Raw genomic sequence first — 26449 nt, forward strand, 5'->3', positions numbered from 1 at the left:
CACACAGATGTGGTGCCAGTTTGTTTTGTAGCTCATGTAGGAAGCAGCAAGGTATATTAACAGGTCCCATGGATGCTGTAGTCTTGGCTTTGGACATTGTAGCTTTTACCTGTGCTGCAGAAATGGTGGGTACCAGGCTTTCATTTGGTATTGTGATAGGGCCCGGGGGGGTAAAGTTGGGACTGAATCTTTCAGCCAATATGTTGGATATATCTGTTGGCTCAGTAGAGGTGGTGCCATTGTGCAATAACTCAGAGCAGATCTGGTTATTGCCTTGGAGGTTTTTGATATAGCTATAGAAGGCTTTTTGGTTGTTTTTGGTGTCAGATGCAATTCTGCCTTCATAGCTGGCTTTAGATGATTTGATAATTTGGGATCTCAGCTTTTTGTTGAGACTGATAAGGAAGGTTTTCCAGTCTTGTGACTTCATTTTTTTCTGCAACAGTTTCTTCCTTCTGTTGTAGGATTTACTGATGGCTGTGGACCACCAGATTGGCTCTCTTTTTTTTTGGAGGAGAGCGTCTTAGTTCTATTTGGTATGGCAAGGTCCATGCATTTGTGTACATGCTCGTACAATGCATTGGTGCATGATTCGGCAGTCATGGAACTATTTTCCATTGGCATGGGTGCCGAGAAGGTAGCCACCTCTGCTTTTAGGAGCCCAAATTCAGCTTTAGAGAAGTTTTTCAGGGTGGTCACCTTAGTGGGGGGGGGGGTGTAGGTGAGATGGAGAGTTCCATGGTGATCAGTTTATGGTCAGATTTAACCAGGGAGGAACTGACTATAGGTGTGGAGCAACACTCTCCCATGCTGGTGATAACCAGGTCAAGGATGTTGCCTTTTCTAGTGGGGGTCAGAATGAGGACACAGGAAATGATAAATTTCAGAAAGCTTTGGGCCTGTACATTGGAACTTAAATAGTTTTCCCAGTTGATGGAAGGGTAGTTGAAGTCACCCAGTATAAGAGTATTGGGTTGGACCTTGATAGATTCCAGGATGCATAGGAAGTTGGTATGTGAGTCTAGGGACATGTTTGGGGTTCTTAGCAGGCTATGACTTGTATTGCCATATTAGCCAGTGTTAGTTGTACCTGAAGTATCTCAGATACATTATGCTGGGCTACCTGTCTAGAGGTGTGCATATCCTTTAAGAATATGGAGACACTACCACCTTTGGAGCTTTTGGCCACATTCTGGGGCAGTAAGGTATGGAATGAGTTGTAGCCTGGGAGCGCATGGGTGCTTTCTGCCTCTTTAAACCAGGTCTCCGTTACAGCACAGATGTCAACATTCTCCATTTTGAGGAGAGCTTCAAGCGAGTGCATCTTGAGATTTAGACTTCTAGCACTGAGCAGCATGACCATCATTTTGCATTTGTTTGTAGCTGTTACAATGGAATTTTGGTCCTTGGAACACTGCCTAAAAAGGCACTATAGGGGTGACAAGAGCCTTAGCCAGTACCCGGAATCCCAAGGTTGCATATGCAGGCCATCTTTGGCAAAGCATCGAAGTCTGTCGATCATGTCATCCCAAGCAGACAGATTCTGGATTCCTTTAGAATGACACCAGAAACTTAGCCAATTGTTGAAGTCAATCATTTTCTGCTCATACTGTGGTATAATTCTGGATGATGGCAGAATACTACTCAGGGCTAGGATCATACCTGCCTGGGCCACATAATCCTAGAATTCCATCACATCTCTTTTCATGTAGTCCAGGGAGGTATATCTCAGGTCATTCACACTCACATGGACAATGACCGAGTCATATTTGTACTTGTTGCGGAGTGACCTGAGTGCATGTGTTATGTGGCAGATCCTGGCACCTGATAGACAACTGACTGTCACCTTCTCTTTGTTCAACCTAGTGAGTGGGATATCAGAGTGCCTCACAATTGAGTCTCCTATGATTAGTACATTGGGCAAAGTGTTTTGCCTTAAGGACTTGGGTTGAGGGACACACTGTGGTGGTGAGCTATGTGTTCTGGGGTTGGTGTTGTGTTGTGGTGGTGGAGTGCATTTCTGTCTTGGGGGCCTCTGTTGTTTGAGTAAATTTTTATTGAGAGTCTCCATGAAGGTGGGTGTATGGTTTGTGTTTCTATGTGTGGGTTGTAATGGTTGGTGTTTTGAAGGGCTGTAAGTTCTATGTAGTGAGTTACAGCTGTTGACCTTCTCCTCTTGACCAGCTAGTCCTTTCTTGGTTGGAGTGTGCACTGCTTCCATTTTGGTGATATAAGTGCATATCTCACAGATACGAGTGTAGGGAGGTAAGAGGAGAGGGTTGTCTTTGTACATTAGACAGTTGCCACACTGTCTCAAAATGCCCAAGTGCACCAGGTTAGCACAAAAAAGCACAGGAAATTCCCCTACAATCATACCAGGAGGGGTGGTCATTACTAATAAGTACTGGTGCTGTTACTGTATAGGAACAGCTAGTGCTGATAGAACCCAAGTGTGCTACAATAAATTCTACAAAAACCTGTTAAAGTGCTAGCCAGTTACACTAACTCAAGTGCAAGAAGTAAAAGAATAAGCTTGTTCCAAGGGGAAAATTGAAGAGCAAATGTTCTGCCACTGGTAATAGTTTACCTCAGCTGAGTGCTGCTGCATGGTGCACAAATACAGGGTTTAATCCAGAAAGTTGAAAGGGATGTAAAAATTTCCCAAACGGCCAATAAACTACAATTTCTGGACCAGAAACCACTCCTCTTGTGGTTAATAGGCTACTTAGTGCTTACCACTCCCACTGATAAGCTAGAAGGCTTCCCTACAACACAGAAAAGTCTGGGAGGCTCAGAAACTCACAAAACAGTCCTGGATACAACAAATCTGTATCTGGACTAGACTAGTTAGAGGAAAGGTGGGAAACAACCTTAGAACTTTTTTTTTTCTTTTTTTTTTTTTGCAGAAAAGCAGTTGAAACAGTAGCAAAAACACTTTAAATGCAGTAGTACAAGCTAGCCCACTTGAGTGTGTAGCAATATTAAAGCGAATACAGTTTAAATAAATGCAGATAAATGAAAAATGACAAAAACAGGGCAGAGAGCAGTAAATTATGAAAAAAAGCAAAATGGAGGAGCTTAGAATATCTGTTTCTCCTTCCTGTTGCTCTTGTAGTCTGCAGGATGCCAAAACTGGATCTCTGGACCTTAAACAAATGCAAACCCAGGCTGTTAAACCAGAAAGTTGAAAGAGATGGACAAACTGCCCAAATGGCCAATAAACGACAATTTCTGGGCCAGAAACTACTCCTCTTGTAGTAGATAGGCTACCTACTGCTTACCACTCCCACTGATAAGCTAGAAAGCTTCCCTCCAACACAGAAAGTTATGGGGGGGCTCAGAAACTTACAAAACAGTCCTGGATACAGCAAATCTGTATCTAGACTAAGACTAGTTACTCTGCCAGAGGGGGGCTGGGCCCCTTCCTGTGGGGCAGTGCTACCCAATGCCTAAGGTTGTGCAAGGGCAGCAGAGGGGGCACCACTGGTCTGGGTCCCAGATGTGCTGGGACCTGGTGCCATGGCCAGTTGAGGCAAGGTAGGGGGATCAGCCAGAACTGGCCTACCTTGATGTGCTGTAGTAATAGAGGTACAGCAATAGCTTAAAGTTAGTAATAACCAAACCATTATTAGTTTTTACAGAATGGAACATAATTTTAATTCATACGAATACATATTAATGTATATTATGCGCAACACAACAGTAAATAACATAAGTCAGTATGGTAACAGCATGCCAGTAAGAAGTAAGCCATAAGGGCATCAAAATAGTTAGTTTAACAAAGTATGTTAATACTGAATCATAATAACGCATAATATTATATCACATTTTGCAAAAATATAGTTTAACAACTTGTGTTAATATTAAATGATAATAAATAATCATAAATAAATGAAGATAAGGGGTGGAGACAGAGAGGAAAACATTCCATTAGTGGCATTGCAGATTATGCCCCTGAAAACACTGATAATAAATACTCTGCAGATGTGTCGTGTCAGTTTTGGTAAAATGACTACAATTCTCCTATAGCTGATTTAGCATGTAGATACCTCTCAAGCTGTTAGCATGGGTCAGTATGGGGCAAGCAATGACAAATGCAGGTAAACAACTACAGAAAACAGTTTCACATAATGTGAACTTATATAACTCCCAAGATTTTCTGTAAGCAGATTTGGTAATGCACTGCATTCCAGGTATTCTCGCTCTGCTAAGCCTGTGACAGACAGGTTAGACAGTTTTAATTACATTACGAGAAATCATGACACTTGAGAGGCATTTCTGTGTACAGTACATCAACTAGTCAGTCATCATGGCTTAGTTGGGAGTCATGGGGATAGAATCTAATAGCTGTGACTGAAGGGGACATCTGCAAATAATGTAATAATTGACTGCAGCAACATAGCACAGACATGCAAGGAATGTAGCCATACTGCAAACAAACAGATTTATTTATGAATCGGCAATGCTGTTTGTGATGACCCTGCACTGGCCCAGTAATCAAGGAGCCTCAATCCTCACCACTAGCACCAGTGAGGGACGTGCACATTTGGAGGATGACAAGTACACACACAGTAAAGTACAATTTCCCCTAAGAGCACATAAAGATCTCAGCCAGTCTGTGTCTGGTTTCTCTATCTTTATCCAGATCCCCAATAAGCCTCCCCACTGGCAAGCTATAGGGTTAAGATCTCAGCTGAGTGGTCAAGCCAAAACCTCCAGCACCCTTTCTGTCTAACCAGTGCTTCATGTCCCTGCTCAAGTAGCTGACACACACACACACACACACACACACACACACACACACACACACACTTTGAGATTTGATCAATATACAAACTCACAGACACTCCTGGGGAAGGCAGGCACAGGTTCACTAGCTATGCCCCTTTCTGCCCAGACTATCCAACCACCCTTATCAGCTACTATAAGGCCCTTACAAACGGTGACCAATTCTGCTGTGTAATGTTACTATTATCCAAATGATGTGTGACCAACAGCAAGGCTATTTAAGAGTGGCATGTACAGTGTCACCAAATACATATGCAAGTACTCAAAGAGCTTAAATATCTCTAAAAAAACCAGCCACAATTAAAAGGTTTAAATATATTTAATAATAAAAGCACAAGACAATACTTAATAACTCAATACCGTGACAACAGAGTTCCGAATCACAGGAAATGTTTTAAATCAATGTTGCAGAAGAGTCTCATAAATACAGAAAACATCTAGACTGATCTTACTATATTCATATCTATCTCTAAGAGAAATCACTGTAATCTAAGTCTTACTTACAGAGCCAGACAAGTGCTGATGAGAGGATGTTGTCAGATCCAAAGACAAATACAAAATGTCCAGACTCACTCTCTGAGATAGTTCTTTTGCTGCTATCAAACATTTCTACTGGGTTATTTCAGATTACACCATTCTTTGTCACCTCTGTGTTTAAAATACTTATTTTTCAGAAGTTTGCCTGGACCTGGAAGTCATAAAACAGTTAAACACTTTTATCTTTGAAAGCTGTAATTATTTCTGTTTCCAGACAATAGAAAATCCTCCTAGCTCTAGACATCGTGTCTCTTAGCTGAGATAAACACCATTGTAAAACTCTTTGCTTTTCTTGAAGGTTTGCAAGTTAACTCTGTATGTTCCAGTCTTTACCATCAAATCATACATTTGCATAGGCATATAGTTTATCCACATTTCTGATCTTTTCCAGCAGGGTACACTGTGGTTACATTCTTGAAGTTCAGTACAGAACATACAGTTCAACACACACCTCTGCACCAGTAGTTTAATATACATATAACATACGGTTTTCTTACATTTGTAAGACAAGCATACAAATCATATTACTATTCACAAATGACATAGAATTATTTACAAAATTCCAGCTGGCAGCCTTCACAACCCCAAAAAAAAAACTCAAGCTAGTTTTTCAAGTGACCCTTGAGGAACGTTGCTTGACAGGGTTGAGCCTATCTGGGAATATCTTACCCTATTCCCTGTCTTGAGAGCCCATTTGCATTGGCATTGCTAACCCCCCACTGTGGTGCTGCGCTGTCATATCATTTGCTTACAACTCTGGGCTCCACCTTAGTAACTTGGCATTTTGCTTGCTGCCTTGATGTAGGTGTGTTAATGGATTCTGGTCTGTAACTACAGTGAATTTTCTTCCATACAGATAAGGCTGAAGTTTCTGCAGTGCCCACACTATGGCTAGACAGTCCTTTTCTACAGCTGCATAGCATTCCTCTCTGGTTTGGAGCCTACAACTAAGATAAACCACTGAGTGCTCTTCTCCCTCTGAAGTAATATGGCTAAGTACATCCCCCACCCCATGATATGAAGCAAAGCATCCACCTGCACAACAAATTATTTAATGTAGTCTGGACTGGCTTACACAGGGGGTCCTCCCAAAGCTTCTTTAAGCTTCTGGAATGCCTGCTCACATGCTGGGGTCCAAATTACCTTATCTGGCTGGTTTCCCTTGTCAGGGTGTGAGGGGAGCAGCTATGGTACTATTACCAGGGATGAACTTTCTGTAGTACCCTGCTGTCCCCAAAAATGCCCTCACCTGCTTTTTGGTAACAGGTGCAGGCCATGCCTGAATGGCTTCTACTTTGGCAGGTTCTGGCCTGATCTTCCCACTCCTCACTCTATGTCCTTGGTAGGAGATCTCTACCACACCCACCTGACATTTTCTGGGCTTAATGGTCGACCTTGCCCTCTGTAGTCTGCCCAGCACCTCCCTAACATGCTGAAGGTGCTCTTGCCAAGAATGGCTGTATATGGCAATATCATCTAGATAAGCAAGGGCAAATTCACCTGCTCCGGCTAGGATATGATCTACCAGCCTCTGGAAAGTCACTGTGGCATTTTTCATCTCAAAGGGCATCTTTGTGAACTCATACAAGCCAAAAGGAGTCACAAGGGCTGACCTCTTCATAGCACTGGGAGTCAAGGCCACCTGCCAGTAACCCTTGGTAAGATCAATAGTGGTAAGATACTTAGCCCCACCCAGCTGCTCTAGGGCTTCATCTGTCCTAGGCATGGGGTAAGCATCTGACTTTGTGTTTCTATTTAATTTCCTGTAGTCCACATAGAAAATGGTGCTGCCATCTTTCTTTGGTACCAGCTCCACTGGGGAGGCCCATGGACTTCTGGACTCCTGAATTACCCCTAGTGCCAACATTTCCTGTATCTCCTCCCTCAGAGTCTGTTTGACTCTCTCAGGCATCCTTTAAGGGGCCTGCTTAATAGGCCTTTGTGGTCTTGTATCCACATGGTGCTACACCAGTTAGATGCACCCTGTTTTCCCAGTTAACATGTCCTAAACACCTGTAACACTGCTCAGATTTCTTGAATCTGGGTAGGGGATAGCTGCTGGGACATTGCTACCTCTTCCACTGAGGTATCGGTCTGAAACTCACTATGAAGATCAGTCACCAGATCCCCCTCAGACTCCTGGCAATCCACTGCAAATACTTAGCAGAAGGGATTCCCTATCATGGTAAGGTTTCATCATGTTAACATGGTACAATTTGTGCCCCTGTCTCCTGCCTAGCAGTTACGCCATGTAGTTATCACTGACCTTCCTTACCACCTTGTAAGGTCTCTCTCAAGCTGCCTGCAGCTTTCTATGTCTGACAGGAATGAGAATCATTACCTGCTGCCTACAGCATACTCTCTAGCTCTACCATTCCTGTCATACCAGACCTTTTTCTGCTGTTGGACTTCTGCCAGGTTCTCCTGGGCCAAGCCCATAAGTTCCCTGAGCCTTGTGCTGAGGTTTAGGACATACATCACAACAGACTTCTTGTGGGATTCACACTCACCCTCACACTCACCTCAAATTAAAATCTAGAGGTTCCCTCACCCTTTGCCAATACAGCAACTCAAAGGGTGAAAAAACTGTGGATTCCTGGGGAACCTCTCTGTAAGCAAACAACAGATGGGGCAGAAAATTGTCTCAGTCCCTCTTAAACTGGTCTGCAAATGCTCTTAACCTCTTAACAAGGCTATTAATCTGGGGATGGTAGGGAGTGGTCTTTAGGTGCTTCACCACACAGTACTTCCACAGACAAGTCAGCAGTTCTGACATGAAATTGGCACCTCTGTTAGTGAGTATTTCTTTTGGGAAACTTACCCTGCTGAAAATCTCTAACAAAGTATTTGCTGCCTTTTCTGCTTCAATGGAGGACAAAGCCACTGCTTCAGGGTATTTGGTAGCATAATCTATTACCACTAGGATATTCCTTTTTCCTGTGGAACATAGGGGTAGTCAGAGGCCCCACAATATCCGTAGCTACCCTCTGAAATGGTCCTTCAATCACAGGTAATAGCATCAAAAGAGCTCTCACCTTGTCTCCTGCCTTGCCTATCTTTTGGCACAGCTCACAGGTCCTGCAGTACCCTGTTACACCTCTGAAAATTCCAGGCCAATAAAAGTTCTGCATAATATTCCCTTCATACATTTTATGCCCATATGACCTGCAAAGGGAATATCATGGGCTATGGCTAGAAGTGTCTGATGGTAGGTTCTGGGCACTACCAACTGCTGTATTCTCTCACCCTATATCCCACTCTCAGGGGTCCACTGTCTATACAGTAACCCTTTGTCTCAGTAGACAGATTCCCCCTTCCCTTGTGAATCAGGTGCCTCACTAGCTACCTCTCTCAGGCCATGTAATGCAGGGTCTGAGAGCTAAGCCTGTCTCAACTCTCTCTTAGTAACCCTTCCCAGCTCCCCTTCCACAGGAAGTCTGGCATCCTCTGGCAGCGGTGCCTCACTGTCAGCCTGGGTACTACTACTCACCTCTGCCCTTGCAGTCACTCTGTCCAAGGGAACATCAGTACCTACAAGCAGCTGTGGCTCACCTTTAGTCTCACTGCTACAGGGAATCTCCCTCCCTTTAACCACCTCACCAGTCCTGGCTGCAAGTGTGTAGTCTGTCTGGATCTTCCCCAGGCTACCAGACCCACATGCTTGTCTCCAAGCCTGACAGTGTATAACTGCACAGACACACGGTACTGCATTATCAAAATCATTCCCTAGCAGGACATTTGCAGGATAGTAGATCGGTACCCTTGTTGTCTCAAGACAACCTATTGTTGGCATTTTGTCATTCCCACTTACTGGCTCTCCCACCTTTTGTTCCCCACCATGAGTCTGTGGACATCTATATGCTACATGGCCCCACATTTTGTATTTAAAACATTTAACCCTTGGTCCTGGATGTGTACCTGGACTAGTGGCTTCCCCTGCTACTGGTAGATTCTGTTGGGGTCTGGGCTGCCCACCATTGGTTCCCTCAGACCCATGAGCAGCACTGGGTATCCATTTCCTGTGAACGGATGCACTGTTTGCTAGGTACATGTCTCCCTTCTTCCCCAACTCATCTACAGTAAGGCATTGTCTATCAACTAACCAGATTCTCATATCTTCAGGCAATGTGCAAAGTGGGTCTGCCAGCCCTTCAGAAGTGATGACTTGACATCCACTCACCTATCTATGAAAATAAGTGCTTAGTTCAGCAACATATTCAGACACACTTTCATCTGCCTTGCGTGTATGCCTATGAAACATTTTCCTATAAGCTTCAGGTGTTAATTTAAAACATTCTAGCAAACAGTTTTTTACAACATTATAATTTAAGCAGTCATTATCAGACAGTTTGGAAAGAATGGGTGGGGGGTTAGGAACCGTACCCAGAGCCCTTAATCAACATCATACTGTTTACATTCCCTCTCAAAACATATGAATGAAACTATCAAAATTATCCCCCTCTGTAAATTCTGGAAGACATTTACTGAACTGTGTTGCTTCTGGGGTTCAGTTACTCCTTCCCCATTACCTCCATGACTCTGGTGAAAAGTCACCATCTCCTTTTCATGTTGCCTCTGCCTTTCCTTTTCCACAGCTTCCAGGCATAGCAGCTTCTCATTTTCCCTCAGTCTCTAGATGCCTCAGTCTCTCTGCTGCCTCTATTTCCAAGTGTTTGACCTCTAGCTTAAGTCTCTTTAACTCCAGATGAATTTTAAAGTCCTCTATAGAAAGGCTGAGCTGTCTATTTCCTCAGAGTTGTACATCACCATGGCCAGTCTGATTGTCCTCCTGGTTGCTATTCTCTGATGCAGCTGTGACTAAAGCTGCAATCATGTCTGCCTTAGTCAGGCTGGCATGCACCATTCCTTTTTCCTGGTGCATCTCAGCCAACTGGCTCCTTGTCAGCTTGCCATACTCCTCTGCTGACATGATTGCCTGCTCTCCCTGACTAACAAAGTTAACAAAAGAAATAAAACAACTGTGATATGAACTCTGAATGTTCACTGTGTGGCTGATTTAGAGTACAAAACACCTTCATTTGTCACTGTACACAAGCTAGAGGAATTCAGTATCTACACCACTACAAGCTAATTAATGTGTGATGTGGCTATCTCATCACTATCAACCAAATAATATGTGATGTGGCTATCCCACCACTGCCAAACAATTAATATATGATGCCCCTACACTGGCCCAGTAAGCAAGGAGCCTCAATCCTCACTACTAGCACCAGTGAGGGATGTGCACTTTGGGAGGATGACAAGTACACACACAGTAAAGTACAATTTCCCTTAACTCATTCACTCTGGAGCAGCTCAGAAAATGCTGCCTGCTTACTTCCACCATAGGAACAACAGTGCAGCCTAAGCTCATTTTCAGAAAATCCATTTGTAATACCATACAAAAAACACATGTTCATAACTCTTTAAGTATAAGAGCTAGACTAAGAATGTAAATATGAAAGTTGTTCAGCAGACACTGACCTTTCCAACAGTGTAAATGTTGATAGTACTTATCTAAGTCATTATTAAATATCTGCCAAGGAATGCTGATATTATGCATATTTTTTACCTTTTTGGAAAAACAAAGCACAATATATTGGTCATGTACCATGTAGATCCATACAATTTGTGTTTAATTTATTTGTATGAATGTCAGCTTTAAAATGATACCTTAACCATTACTGTGTGATATTCCTGCATGGAAATATTCACAAAAATATGATTAATATAATATTTATCATAATTCATAAATAAACAAAGCATAATATATCATCAACTGTAACAGACAGAGGCTACATATCAGTTTACAAGTTGTGTTCTCAATGTCAGCTTCAAAATGATGCATCATTTGTGTCATCACCATGCTCCCTTGCAAAGATATGGGCATAATAATGAAAAGTATTGGAAATGTATAATTTCCATAATTCTAATAGAGTAAACAAATTGTGATATCTGTACATGTGTACAGCATATAGACACAGTTCTTTTACCATGTTGTAAGGAGTATTACTGTCTTCAAAATGAGGTATTACCTGGCACACTGTCATGTTTCCTTGCAAAGTTATTTACCAAAATATGGAAAAAAATAATAATTTCCATAACCTAAATCCTACACAAACTTTGATATCTGTACATGTGTACAACATACAGACATAGTTCTTTTACCATTTTGGAACTATTAATACTGTCTTCAAAATGAGGTATTACTTATCACAATGACATGCTCTCTTGCAAAGTTATTTACCAAATTATGAAAAAATCATAATTTCCATAACCCAAGTCCTAAACAAACTCGTATACATGTACATGCGTACAACATACAGACACAGTTCTTTTACCTTGTTGGAACTATTAATACTGTCTTCAAAATGATGTATTACTTAGCACATTAACATGCTCCCTTGCAAAGTTATTTACCAAAATATTAAAAAAAAATCATAATTTACATAACATAAGCCCTAAACAAACTGTGATATATGTATACGTATACAGTGCAAGGGCACATTTCTTTTACCACGTTGTAAGGAATAATGCTGTCTTAAAAATGAGGTATTACTTAGCATGTTGACATCTTTCCTTAGCTAAGCCATTCACTAAAATATGAAACAATATCGTAATTTTCATAACCTTAGTCCTAAAAAGTACTTTTCCCATTTTGTAAGTACTAATACTGTTTTCAAAATGTGGCCTTAGTCAGCATGTTCCCTAGCAAAATGATTTACCAAAAAAAATGAAAATTATAATTTCCATGGCCTAAGTCATAAACAATTTGTGATATCTGCACATGTGTACAGCACAAAGATACACTTCTTTTACCATTTTGCAAGTAATGATTCTGTCTTCAAAAAGTGGGTTTTATACAGCATGTTAACATGTTCCCTACCCCAGTTATTAGCTAAAATATGAAAAAATATAATCATTTTCATAACATGAGCTATAAATAAACTGTGATATATATACATATGTACAGCATACAAAGTTATTTTACCATCTTGCAAGTACTAATACCATCTTCAAAATGCAGTCATAGTCAACATGCTGAAATGATTCCTACCACAGCTATTTACCAAATTATAAAAACATAGGCTCATAGGTTCATACTAGGCTATCTGCCCTAGGGCATTTATAAGCCTAGCCAGAATGTGTTTGGCTTTCACCACCCATTTTAAATTTATTTTGCTATGCCCTTTTTCGAGGTTAGTATACTGTGCCTCTGTCTAACAGTGACACAGAAGTGATACCCAGGGTAAACCTATGATCTCCCATCCACTCATCAAGATTCCTCTTGAAGAGAGTCAATGAGGGACTCTGCCTAACCTGGACTGGGATTTTATTCCAGAGTGAAGGGAGCCTCTGGGTTATGAATCTGTCCCTCCAGCATGTCCTATTTATTTCAGTGCTGAGGTTGAAGTCTCTCGAGCGCGTAGCTCGATGGGATTTGGATTTTCTGAGGTGCAGCATGTCCATTAATTCCGGGTTGGATATAGCTTTATAAGTCAGGCACAGATCGCCTCTGAACAGGCGGTATGCCACTAAGGAGAGCTGGAGTTTCTTTAACCGGGCAGCATATGGCATCTGTTTGAGCCCTTTGATCCTCTTGGTGAGGTACTTTTGGGGTCTTTCCAGTTGCTGCAGGTGTCTGGTAAGGTACATCCCAAAAGGGGCATTGTACTCAATTATGGGCCTGATGAGGGATGAGTAAAGAGGCACGCTGACCTCCCCTGATCTAGATGTGAATCCCTTCATGATTAGGTGGGCTATATAAAATGTTTTTCTAACCACTTTGGCCACGTGGTTGTCAAATGAGAGATTGCTATCAACTTGGGTCCCCAGGTCCCTAATTACTTCTTCTGTACTTAATGGATTACCACCTATGTGGTAATTTGTGGGCACTTTGTTTTTGCCAAAGGAGATGACTATACACTTTTGGCATTTAGCTTGAGGCCATGGCTCTGGCACCAGTTGTCTGTTTCTATGAGGCCCTTTTGGAGGATGCTTGTGTCGGCTGGAGAGTCGATTATGGCGCCCAGTTTGCAGTCATCTGCGAACTTGGTCAGCCACAGTCCTTCCATGTTGGCCTGTACCTCCAAGAAATATATACCGAACAAGAGAGGTCCCAGGACTGAGCCTTGTGGGACACCACTTGTAACTGGTTTGGAGTCTGACATGGCTCCAGCAATTCTAACCATGTGGGTGATGTCCTTGAGCCAGTTTGCAATCCATCTAGTGACATAGGGGTTTATATTTAAGCTGGTGAGCTTATCTATAATGCCCGAGTGGGGTATTGTATCGAAGGCTTTAGCGAGGTCCAGGTAGGCTGTGTGGACCACCTTCCCCTCGTCAATCGCCTTGGTGACTGTTTCAAAGAAATCAACCAGGTTTAAAAGGCAGGATCTGCCCTTAACAAAGCCGAACTGGGTAGGATCCAGTGTCTGTAGGTCTCCAATATCTTTATTTATGAGGTCCATGATGATCCTTTTCATAGCTTTGCAGACTAAGCTAGTCAGGCTTATGGGGCAATAGTTTCCAGGATCCGTTGAGGCACCACCTTTATGGAGAGGGAGCACTGTTGCTGTACGCCACTCTTTGGCACATATCCTGTAGTAAAGCTGAGATTGAACAGTAGTTTTATGTTTGGGTTTAGCTCTTCTTGGAGTTCATGTAGGATGCAGCCCGGGACACCGTCTGGTCCCATTGATGCTGTGTTTTTTGCTTTGGAGAGGGCGGCTCTTACCTGAGCATCTGAGATGTCAGGGGGGCAGCACTCTGCTGGGATAGATATTTGCCCCTTTGGTGGGGAGGGGGGGGAGTTTGCGCTGAACCTGTCAGCTAGGATGTTGGCAATGTCTGTGGGTTCAGTGTATTTTTTGTCATTTTGGACCAATTCTGAGCATATCTGGGAATTACCACCCAGGTTCCTAACATAACTAAAGAAAGCCTTGTGATTATCCTTATATAATACAATTCATGACCTGAATCATAAACAAACTGTGATAGCTGATGACATCTTTCCCTACCATACTTACCAACCTGGAAAACCCTAACTGACTATTAAAGTGACTAAGGGTACAAATCGTGGTAAACAAAAACATTCTTGCTCTAGCCAAAATACCGCATGATTGGATACTGACAAGGGGATACAGAACGGGCACATGTAAAGAAAAAAAAGCAGGCTCAGGACTGCCACTCTACTAATGAAACATGGACAGGTATGGGATTCAATGGCACTGCAGGGCACCTGAAGTGTCCCATACCAGTGCTGACTACCCTCTCCGACTGCTGATACCAGCACTGTCTCATGATTTACTTCAATGTCAGAAGTCTTACTTACCTCTGCGTTTTCCATTTCCATGTGTCCTTTCAGCAATGGACATAAGGAATCAAAGGGGGAACTAACCTAATGACTCTTACCCTGACCTAAATACATTTACTTTACCTGAAGGGAGGGAGAGTGACAGGAGAGTCATTCACAAAAAATATGAAACATATAACCACAATGGATACCTTTATCTGTATCTTACAATAAAAATAATGGGAAAAAAGAAAAGAAAGAAATTGGAGGAGACATCTGCATGACTCCTCAATGACAGAAACCAAAATCTGGCATGTGCATTCAAAAATGTGATAATGACAGCTAGTAATGTGAATAGCAGTGACAGCTGCTGTGGGTTTTTCCTGACAAGTGATAATGACTCAGTGTTATATTGTAAATGTACACATTGTCAATTAATAATGTGATAATGACTTGCATTTCATTACTGCAAGGTTCATCATGCTCAGACAAAGGTGACAATTGCTGCACATTACCTGTTGAGTAGAGACATTCATTACATTTCTGGTGCAGGTGTAATGTAACACTAAGTCATTGCCATATGTTAGAGAAAGACCAGAGTAAATTAATAAAAGTAGTATGACACATATATTATTGAGCCCTTCCTCTCACCTAAATTCTACACATGACAGACAAAGCCATGAATATTGTCCAAAATATATGGTTCCTCCGTGCCATAATTAGTGTACATGTAATAACATTTATCTCACTGACCATCCCGCTGATTAGAATCAGGCACACAAAGTCAGAAATATCTAAACTATCTGGTTGATCCATGTAAGAATTTGTCCAAAATAAAAATAACTTTTATTTCACTGAACCATCCATCTAATTAGAATTAGACACATAAGTGACAAAGGCATAGGTTCACAGGTTGATACTAGGCTACTGGCCCTAGGGCCTGTACAAACCTAGCCATAACTATTCCCTGGCTATTTCTTCCTACAATATTTACTTCCCTGGACCCCTGTCTAGCAGAAATATTGTCCCAAATATTTGGTTGATCAATGCCGCAATTAGTGTAAAATAAGTAATAACATACTGGTGTAGATGGTTTGATTATGACCCATTCATCTGTCTCCTGCAGCCCCCCCCCCCCTTTGATTTGAAGTCAGCAGCCATGACTGTCCCCAAGCCTGCTTCCATTCCCTTCAAGACAATGCCTTATTACCAGGTAACCTAACATGGCAGCTACTGTTCCCAAACAGTGATAGTCACCCTCAAACATGTATAACTGCAAATGAACATATGGTACAACCTCTACATTATTATACTTTAAATGCATGAAAAGATAGCAGTCACATCAGCATTTATAGTTAAATTAACAGTTATTTTGGCACTATCCTGTTATCATTCCCTTGATGTTATAAACAGAACATAATGATTTATATCTGCTTTGCTGTCTGCACCATCCTATTGCCTGACCTGGTTCCTTTGAATGGACTGCTTGACAAAATACAGGTGCCATCAGATATGTTAGAGTAGAAATTGTACAAAACAGGAAGGATACCGAGATAGCAACAATAAAGCAGAGCCTCCATCCAACATAGCCCTCGCATGCATAATAATTCAACTTACCATACAGCTTATATGTTTTCTGTAGATTGCTCCTGTCCAACAGCTCTCAAATGTCCCTGATTTTGCAGAATGTTCCAAGTTTTGTCTAATATTTTTGCCCTTCCCCATAACAATGTTGATATCCTGGTAAATCACTGAGAACTGAAATCAGTTAGTAATGCCAAACATTAGAATTTTGTATTTCTTCTTCCTCATAAAATGCTTGCTGATGCAAAACTTGTTTTATTAATTTTCTTAGTGAATTGATGTAATATTTAAAAATTGTCCCTGATTTTGGGGTTTTGTTCTCAATTAATTGTGTCCTTGATTCTACACGCCACAGTTCTCCCCTAATGACTTAGTCTGTTGTGACCCCATTTCCAGAACATTCTTCTATTAATAGTACCTTCCTAAACAGATTAAACTACACCTTTCATCCAATTGTGTTTTATCTGTTCTTTCCAAGAAAGTTTATATTACGTTTGCAGTTATGGATAATATCCATTAATGGGTTGTTTTGTTTTAAAATGGCTACTTCATTTCAGTGATACCATTTTGTCATAAACCAATATGCCCTCTGATCATTACTTATCCTCTTTACCTATGACTCAGACTGAACAGGCTCTATCAAGCAAATAGCTGCCTCTTACAACAAACCTTCTTTTGCTACTTTATCCTTTTCATCTAGCATGAAAGACATAAAAGAAGGATCATCTCTCTTTTTTGTATACAGATCAGCAAATATCTTTATCTTCCAGCTATGACCACTTCTGGACTACTAAGGTTGATATCTGCTTAACCTGTTAACTTATTTACACTTCTGCTTTATTAACAGAAATGTACTTGATAAGCAATGCATCATAACAATGCATCATAACAACTGAGATGTAGCTGTTCACATTTCTAAAATACAACTCATCACATTTAAATTATTTCCTGCAAGTCACAATGCAAACAGGAAAGACCCCGTGCTTTTAGAGGGCTGCACCTTCTCATCATTAACTGAGATTATGTCATATCATGCTCCATTTGCAAAGTTGCCCATGGAACACTCTGGAGAATTTATGGGTGACATGCCAGCATTCAGTCTACCTGAACATGTTTATCTCCCCACTCCTGAAGATCATTTTATATAGTTTACCCTGAGCTTGCCTTCCTTCATGTACTTCTAAAATAGAAATGTATAACCTTCTAATCCTTTCATCAGATATTTGGATAAGAGATTCCAGTTTAGTTTACTTTTCATGTTATGGATATCGTTAATATAATCTGAATCAAAACCATCTGTTAGCCTTTACCAAGAAAAAAATATTCTCTACCATCAACTGATGTTCTTATACACAGTTTAAATGCTCTGTTTTAGTTTATTTTCTCCTTACTCTACACACAAATTTGATGCTCCCTGAAGATTTACAAAAACAAACAGTAACTTTCAACTTTGTGGGTAATAGTGCCACTTACTATGGCTGCATCAAGTTCATGAATACTTTGCTAAGCTTTTTTTTCTAAACAGCAATGGTGAAGCATTTCATATAAGGCTTTCAGCTTCTATAAAGCCTACAGACACTGGTGTGACTTGTTAAGCATGTTTGTCATCTTTATCCTATATAGTGATCAACTTCTAGGCCAAGTACTAACTGTAGCATTTTACTTTATCTGCACAAAGCATGATATAATCATGTAAAGATAAGTGGTTTAAGAATGGACTGTAACTTTTTTGGTGATTTTTTGACCCTGCTACCTGCTACCAATAGATCCTGTCTTGGTCAGTAAACTCATTTGTTCCCATCATAGAATAACAGCCAGCTGAAAGGGTCATTGGGTGATCATCCAGGCAGCCATCATGGGTTGTTTGAGCATTTTTTTTTCTCCCTGTCCCTATCCTCACATGCAGTCAGCAAGGCAATGAGGAGGCAGTGTACCATAGGCGGCCAACAAAGGGTATCTCCTCACTTCCACAATGGTATCTCCTTCAAGCATCCATGTCCCTCCCCTATAAGACGAGAAGTAGACTCTCCAGTCTCCATAAGAGAGATTGCACTACCCTGTGTGCCTGTGGGTGCACATAAATCCCATCAACCCCCAGCAGAGGCAATCAGTTCACATCCCTTCACTCTTCCCCAATACCTGTCCTTCAGTGCCAGGGCTCCTAATCAAACCCCGTTAGCCTGGGCCACAGTCAGGGTTCATTTTGTGTGTCATGTCTAATGATCCTTCATCCATCTGTGTCTATCCTGCACTGTAGCATTATCATGTTCCCTAAGCATTGCCCAGAATTCTTTCTTACCATTTTTTTCTGAATTAAGCATGGACTGTATCATTCCAGTTTCATTTTGAAAAGTCTGGTAAGACAATTCTCTCTCTTTATTTCTGAGTGAAACATAGCCTGCAACTTATTAAGTTTATATTTGCTAAAATAGCCGTAAATTCCCTCTCTCATCTGCAGTAAAAATTGTGTTTGATATTTTCAGTCTACCTGTGGGAAACATACCCTAGCAGTTTTTTTCTTATCCATCTTTACAAACAGAGCATGTAAAATTTGTAGTCTAAGTTTGTGAAAATTGCCTTAAAATTCTTGAATCATCTGGATCAAATATAATCTAAAACAATGTCATTCTACCTGCATCAAGTGTGTGATTGAATGGCTTTAATTCACCTAGGACAGCATGACCTATAGCATTTTCAATATGCATGTGATAAAGGCCTAAGCTATATGAATTGCCTACCCAAGCATTATCTGCAACGTTCATGGTACTTTTGGCAAGCATGGTTTTAAATTCTGTCATGCACCTAACCAGTCACAATCTTACCACATAATTCTAGCTCTGCTAAGCACCTACTGAAGTCTGTACCTGCACCATACATGTCCAAATAGCACTCGTGTTTGAACCATTATGATCTGTAGTATTATCATACCTCTTACCCTGGTAAAACATTAGAATCCCATGGTGGGCCTGTGACTTTCTAATTCTATCTTTGGAAAATGTAGTCTCTTTTATTTAACCTGAGCCGGTACAGCCTCTATCTTTTACGATATACCCATGTTGAGCATGGCCTAAATCCCTTTTCCCATTCAGGCTGAACATGGCCTGCAACATGCCGACTTGTCATGTACCAAATGTATCTTATTTCACATTCCCTTACACATCTGTCCAGACGAGTGCTAATATCACATTGTTAATACATTTAATACCGGAATACTTCTTGCTCTGTGTGACTTTCATTTGAGGCAGCACAGCCTGGAACATTTTCATTCTCCTTGAGCCACTGAGGTCCTTAAAACTCATTATCCAGCTGTTCCAAGCAAGATTTGTAATGTGTCTGTTCTACCAGTTTCAAATGCAGACTAAATTCTTTATATGTGCAAAGTGTATCCTGCAATTTCTCCATTGTACAAATGCAATGTATGGCCAAAATACTTCATGCTTGTGGACCAGTTTGGTCTATAACATTATCTTCAGACTGTGCTACATGTAGCCTTAAAACAATTAATCGATTTGGTCCCAATATTACCTTTATCTTTTCAATTACAATTCTGTCAAACATGACATCAAATTCCACCCATAATTTGGAAATATTTTCATTCTGTCTGATCCTATTTATGTTTCTGTTACACAAAAATGAACAATACCATGTTTTAAAATAAAAGCAGCCAAATTATGTTTTAAATAAAAATAGCCACATTTTCCCTAATGGAATGGAATGAAAGGGATATAATCTCAATGTTCCTGTTATGTCAAATACCACCAGGAGAAATTTACTTTAACCAACAGACTAAAACATTAAATGTGTGTACCCTAAACTTGTGTATGGTCAGTTTATTAGTTGGAAAACAATTCAGTGTATATCTGTCTTGAAGCTGCAAGAGCATTTCTACTTATTACTGCAGCCATTTCTCATCTAAATTATACAATTAAAATAAATCTGTTTATAAAACATTTTTCTAGAATATTTCTCTACCTACAAAGGAAATCCTCATTGCTGCTGATTGGTTTTAGATGCACAGATGGCAACATAGGTAGATTGCCATTTAACTGGATGTAGTCCTTGTTGTCCCACCACCCATTAAATCTACTGGCATTCTTGACACTCCATGCACCATTTTCAAACATAGTAATAAGCTTCCGTTTCAGGATCAAAATACTTTCCTGCTGCCGAACACCATCGTTGTTTTGTATTGTAAGTTATCTGCCTTTTTCAGAAGGAAATACAGCTGTGCATAGCTATAAATTGCAGCATCTAGTCTTTCAAAGTCTAATTCCAGGTAATAAATGGCAAACTTATACATCATTCAAACTACATTATTCTAATGCATAAAGCAAAAACAAATGTCAGCCAGTATGCCCAATACAAGTGCTTTCCTTTATTTATTACAGCGCATTACTATCACTTTATACAATTACAGTGGCGAAGAGGTGTACCTAATATAAATATGACTAACACAGCAGCAACAAACAGTTTACGTTTAAACTAAAACGGTGGCATATTCAACATCTAAGTCACACCCCATGTTTCAAAAGTGCTACAAAGGTCCGAGCTTCACCAAAGCATCTGTACCATTCACTGCAAACACTGCCAATCCAGCCCTCAAAAAGAGCAATGCCTGGAATGTTCCCGATAGCACGAAGACTACAAATCTCATGCCTTTATCCTTTCCTCATCAGGGATGACACTCCAGTTAGGCGAGTGTACCTCTAGTGAAAGCCAGTTGAAATCATCCACACAGTTCCAGTTATTTGTGTTTCTTTGTAAGCCAGCAGTTTCAAAGTCTTTCTTCTGTCCTTCATACCACCAGCTATAAGATGCAAACCGAATGTCCTCTATAATTGCTCTGCTTGTTATGTGCAAATACACAGATGTGTCCTTGGTACAGTCGGTTCGGAGTTGCTGGCAAGCAGGTGCAAAAATGCAATCGTTACATTCATCCACAAATACAGACGTGGACATGGGACCACATAATATTTTAGAATTTATGACGTTTTTAATATGAAGTGTACTTGGGACACCAAACAGCTTCACTGTGCAATCTGACAAGTTGCTGAGAAGGACATCTTTAGTATTTACATCGTCTGAGAATTTTATCAGATTTTGGGAGGCTACATTAGAAAATCCACAAACAGACACAGCAGGTGCTGTTGCCTTGTCTTTTAGTCCATCTATACAGTCCAGTACTGACTTCTCTTTTGGGACAAAAACCTCTTTCTTATGCACTTTGAAGGCAAACTTTTCCTTGGGTATCAGCTCATTTCTTTTCTCAATCATTGCATCTTGCAGCTTTTGTAAGGCGTCTTGGGCCTGTCATAAATCGTAACAAGGTAAAAACATAACACTATCATTCAAAAACATTTGTAACTGCTGAAGTTTAATGGTCATAGTTTCAAAATGCATACGGAGATCGGCCTTTGAATGCTGCAACAAGACACATACACACACACTACATTACTTTTACAGCTTCGGCTAACACAGAAGCAGATTTGTGTATGAAAAATGCTTTTCAACACTGCTACCTAAAAACACAAGTTCATAGCATTATCAAATGTCAGCTACTTACAAAACATACTGGAATTTGTATTAATACAGCATAGATATTACTTGTCTCGGTCACCTTCAGTGGACTTTTACTTCGCAGCTGACATGAAGACAACATATTAAAGTAACTTTACTGTATGCGCGTATTATATATTATAAGCACATAAAGGATTTTAGGTCAGGGGGGTGGAGGAGTTAAGTGGACTGTGATTGGACAGAACGGTTTGCTTGTATAAAAAATCGGCTTGCTATGACAAGAAAGTACAGAGTGACTTGCAAGCCGCTTTTCTCCAAAAACTCAAATATAACCACCATGTATCTCTATGCTGAAAATTAAGCTGACAAGGTAACTGACAGAGTTCAGTTACTTTTTCAACTTAATTTTCAACATTGGAGTTACTATCAGACTACAAAGTTAACCATGCTGGGAGAAGGCGCTCAGGGTTAACATAATGCAATTCCTATCTTCTCATGGTGCACTCGGTGTTAAGCACAGAGGCACCATGAGCAGGTACTCGGGGTTAATGAGTTAAGAGCACACAGAGATCACAGTCAGTCTGGGGCTGGCTTCTCTCTCTTTATCCAGATCCCCAGTAGGACTCTCACTGGCGCAGCTATAGGGTTAAGATCTCAGCCCATTGGTCAAGCCAAAACCTCCAGCACCCTCTCTGTCCAACCAGTGCTTGGTGCCCCTGCCCAAGTAGCCGATACACACACAATTTGAGATTTGATCTATATATAAACACACAGACACTCGTGGGGAAGGCTGGCACAGGTTCACTAGCTATGCCCCCTTCTGCCCAGAATATAAAGTAGTACCAGCTGCCACCAACCACCCTCATCAGCTACTATAAGGCCCTTATAAAGGGTGACCAATTCTACTGTGTAATGTTACTATTATCCACATGGTAAGTGTGACCACAGCAAGGCTATTTAAGAGTGGCCTCTACAGTGTCACCAAATACATATGCAAGTACTCTAAGAGGTTAAATATCTCTAAACAAACCAGTCACAATTAAAGAGTTTAAATAATAAAAGCACAAGACAATACTCAATAACTCAATACTGTGACAACAGAGATCTGAATCACAGGAAATATTTTAAAACAACATTGCAGAAAAGTCTCACATAAATACAGAAAATATCTAGACTGATCTTACTATATTCTTATCTCTAAGAGAAATCACTGTAATCTAAGTCTTACTTACAGAGCCAGACAAGTGCTGATGAGAGGATATTGTCAAATCCAAAGACAAATACAAAATACCCAGACTAACTCTCTGAGATAGTTCTTAAGTTACTATCAAACATTTCTGCTGGGTTATCTCAGATTATGTCATTCTTTGTCACCTCTGTATCAAAAATACTTATTTTTCAGAAATTTGCCTGGAATTGGAAGTCGCAAAACCATTACATATTTTTACCTTTGAAACCTGTAATTATTTCTGTTTCCAGACAATAGAAAAACCTCCTAGCTCTAGACATACTGTCTCTTAGCTGAGATAAACACCATTGTAAAACTCTTTGCTTTTCTTGAGGGTTTGCAAGTTAACTCTGTGTATGTTCCAGCCTTTACCATCAAAACATACATTTGCATAGGCATATAGTTTATTCACATTTCTGCTCTTTTCCAGCAGGGTACACTGTGGTTACACTCTTGAAGCTCAGTACAGAACATACAGTTCAACACACTCTTCTGCACCAGTAGCTTAATATACACAACATATAGTTTTCTTACATTTGTAAGACAAGCATACAAATCATATTACTATTCACAATGACATAGAATTATTTACAAAATTCCAGCTGGCTGGACTGGCAGCCTTCACATTGTTGAACACTTTCTTGCTATTGATTTTAACATTCTGTGAAATCTATTCACAATAGCTTTTCAAAATATGGGCTACCTCACCCATATACTTTTTGTTCCTGGGGAGAGAGAAAATGTGAGCATTATGGGACTGATACTGAAAATGTAGTGCTACACACCAGTTGATTTGAACCCAGGACTGTGTGTGGAAAAATGTAGTGTGTATAAGGCATTTAACAGACAGTGATACTTAGTCACTACTGACTACTAAGTGACTGATACTGGCCTACAGATACCCTGGAACCATATTATCAGATGAGCAATGCAACTGACAGGACATTCTTCTTGCATTCTAAAACTATTACAGTGTTATAACTGACTGCAGTGACTGTAGAACACACATGCATGGAATACAACCATACTGCATATATTAATACCGCTTTATTTTAGAATCATCAATGCTGGTGAACACATTTTATTGGTATTGCTTTGACATATCTTTGAAGTCCACACACAATATCTACCCATGGAGTGGGCTACCTCACCCATATACCTTTATTACCTGAAATAGGAGGAAGAGGGAGCATTATGTGACCATTATTGGCCTGGAAACAGCCTTGGACAGTATTATGAGTTAAGCAATACAGTTTGCATGCCATTAGTTTTGCATTCTCCAGCTATGACAGTGTTACACTTGACTGTAGGAACCTTACCATATACAATCAATGCATACAGCTCTACTGCAATGGTTATGACAACACAATCTTGATGTACACCATTTTGCTTACTGTTACTGGTAATGTTTATTGTATATTTCACTACAGTTGTTATTGTTCATTTATTGCACTACAGCTCTAATTGCCCATTTATTGCACTGTTGTTATACATTCCCTTTTATTGCACTACAGTTTGTCTTGTGTATACTTTACTGCAGTAAATGCTTTACTCTTTCTTGCTAATTTACTACAATTAGCACTTACCACACTCACAGTGCAACCTGGCCAGGTGCCTGGCATGGGACTCGACATTGCAAGCCCTCTCAGCTGCAGCTGTTGGGAGAGAAGCACACCATTATGCATACTGGTTTTGCAGACATTTACTTGCATATTGGTAAAACTGAGGAAAAAATACTTACATATTTGTGGGGCATTCCCTGCTGTAGCTTCTTGGACCCAGGTGTCCAAGGTTTCCCTCTTTCTCCTCTTTTGGTGATCATAATGGTGATGACATTGCTCACCAGTGTGGGGAATACCAGTACACTGGTGAATTCCCTGGCCAAACAGTCTCTGGCCTCCACCTTACACTCCAAGCCCTGGAAACTGCCCTGCAGCAGCCTAGGTTCATGTGTTTTTTACCAGGATCCCAAATATAACCCTGAAATCCTGAATACGCCACTTCTGCACCTGAAAACACGCACCTTTACCTGCACTGCCTGCCATATCAACAGTTGATTGAACTCCAATGAATGGTGCAGAATTCCTGCCTATCGTGCTTAATATAGGCTGTTTTCTAACCCTAACACATTATTGAGCAACATTCAAAAAAGTGCTGCATCGCTTGGCAGCATGCAAACCAGCTAAGTAGAGCTCAGCAGCATGAAAACTCACACAACTGTTCTTTTAGCAAAGGTCATCACTGCACACACGTTAGTAGCCATTAGCATGTTTATGCAGTGCTTGGTATGGTTGAGCACAGCTTTGCATAGTGCAGCAATGCCATATTTCAAAATGTTGCTATTAAATTAAAGACAAATTGCACATTAAATTCATTAAATTAAAATTAAATTACAAGCAAGTTCAGCCTGCTATGGACTTTATCCCAGGACCTACTGCACATAAGGCCATAACTCTACCCATTTAGCTACATGGATATTATGCAACTTAGTATACCTTCACATATATTACTAGGCTACCTGTTAGCATTGCTGAGCACTGTGCCACTCAAACATGCATACACAAATTCATTACATCTAGTTTCTGTTTTTAGATGTCTGGAAGGTGTCGGCTATGTATGTATAAGTGGTGCTTGGCTCTGCGGCACTCTGCGCCTCGCACACAAATGACACTTACAAAAAAAAATACAATGGAAAAATAACAATTAATTATGATAATGGATTACATACGGTTTTTATTTTTACATGTGTAGCAGGTGTTAGCTGTTTATATGTAAGTGCTGCTTGGCATTGCTGAGTTCCACACCATGAAAAGCAAACATGCAGAAAAACAATTACAACAATATATAACCATATAACTTACATATTACACATTTAACACACTTCACAGCATGTTAACAGTGGTGGGGTGCATAACAGGGAGCTACACCCTGTACATAACATCTGACCAGGCATCCACAAGCACAGGTAGCCTCTACACATTTCTCTACACTGATTCAATATCCCTGTTCCTATGCTCTTCCTCAGCAGTGTGGCATCATTAATATGCATGACTTGCTACTGAGGGGGAACCGTGGCCATGTTCAAGGATACATTCCATGTAGATTCTACATGGTGTCTACACGGAGTTTATTAAATCCTGGGGACCATCTTTGTCTCTCACTAATGTGACAGTCAGACATTCAGTTTTGTAGTGATTTCAGAAATTTAATGTTGAGGCAGAAAAATATGATTTATTGTCAGAAATAAATTATGTTTCAGGATCACAGACTAGCAGGAACAAAACATAAACACACACAGAAACACAGGCACACACACACACACACACACACACACACACACACACACACACACACACACACACACACACACACGATCACACACAGAAGTACGTATTCAGGTTCTGAACCTATAATGCAAGCTTCTGGTTTCCATTCTTAAAAAAAACACTTGCATGCAGTTGATTTACGCTTTTTTTTTCAAATTATCACTTATTACATAG

At 40.5% G+C, this 26449-nt stretch overlaps 2 protein-coding genes across 2 annotated transcripts in view; both read right to left on the reverse strand.

The window, feature by feature from the left end:
* LOC122787923 (dynein beta chain, flagellar outer arm-like) overlaps window positions 1–26449 on the reverse strand; it is a 5188001-nt gene that overhangs the window by 1151377 nt on the left and 4010175 nt on the right. The window lies entirely within an intron of this gene.
* Window positions 20855–21604, reverse strand: LOC122788387 (tubulin-specific chaperone C-like). The gene is given in 1 exon segment (XM_044055460.1): window positions 20855–21604. A coding segment is annotated over 1 exon segment (750 nt).

Source organism: Protopterus annectens, chromosome 13.part0, assembly GCF_019279795.1.
Source record: "Protopterus annectens isolate FY-2018-M chromosome 13.part0, PAN1.0, whole genome shotgun sequence".
NCBI lineage: Eukaryota > Metazoa > Chordata > Ceratodontiformes > Protopteridae > Protopterus > Protopterus annectens.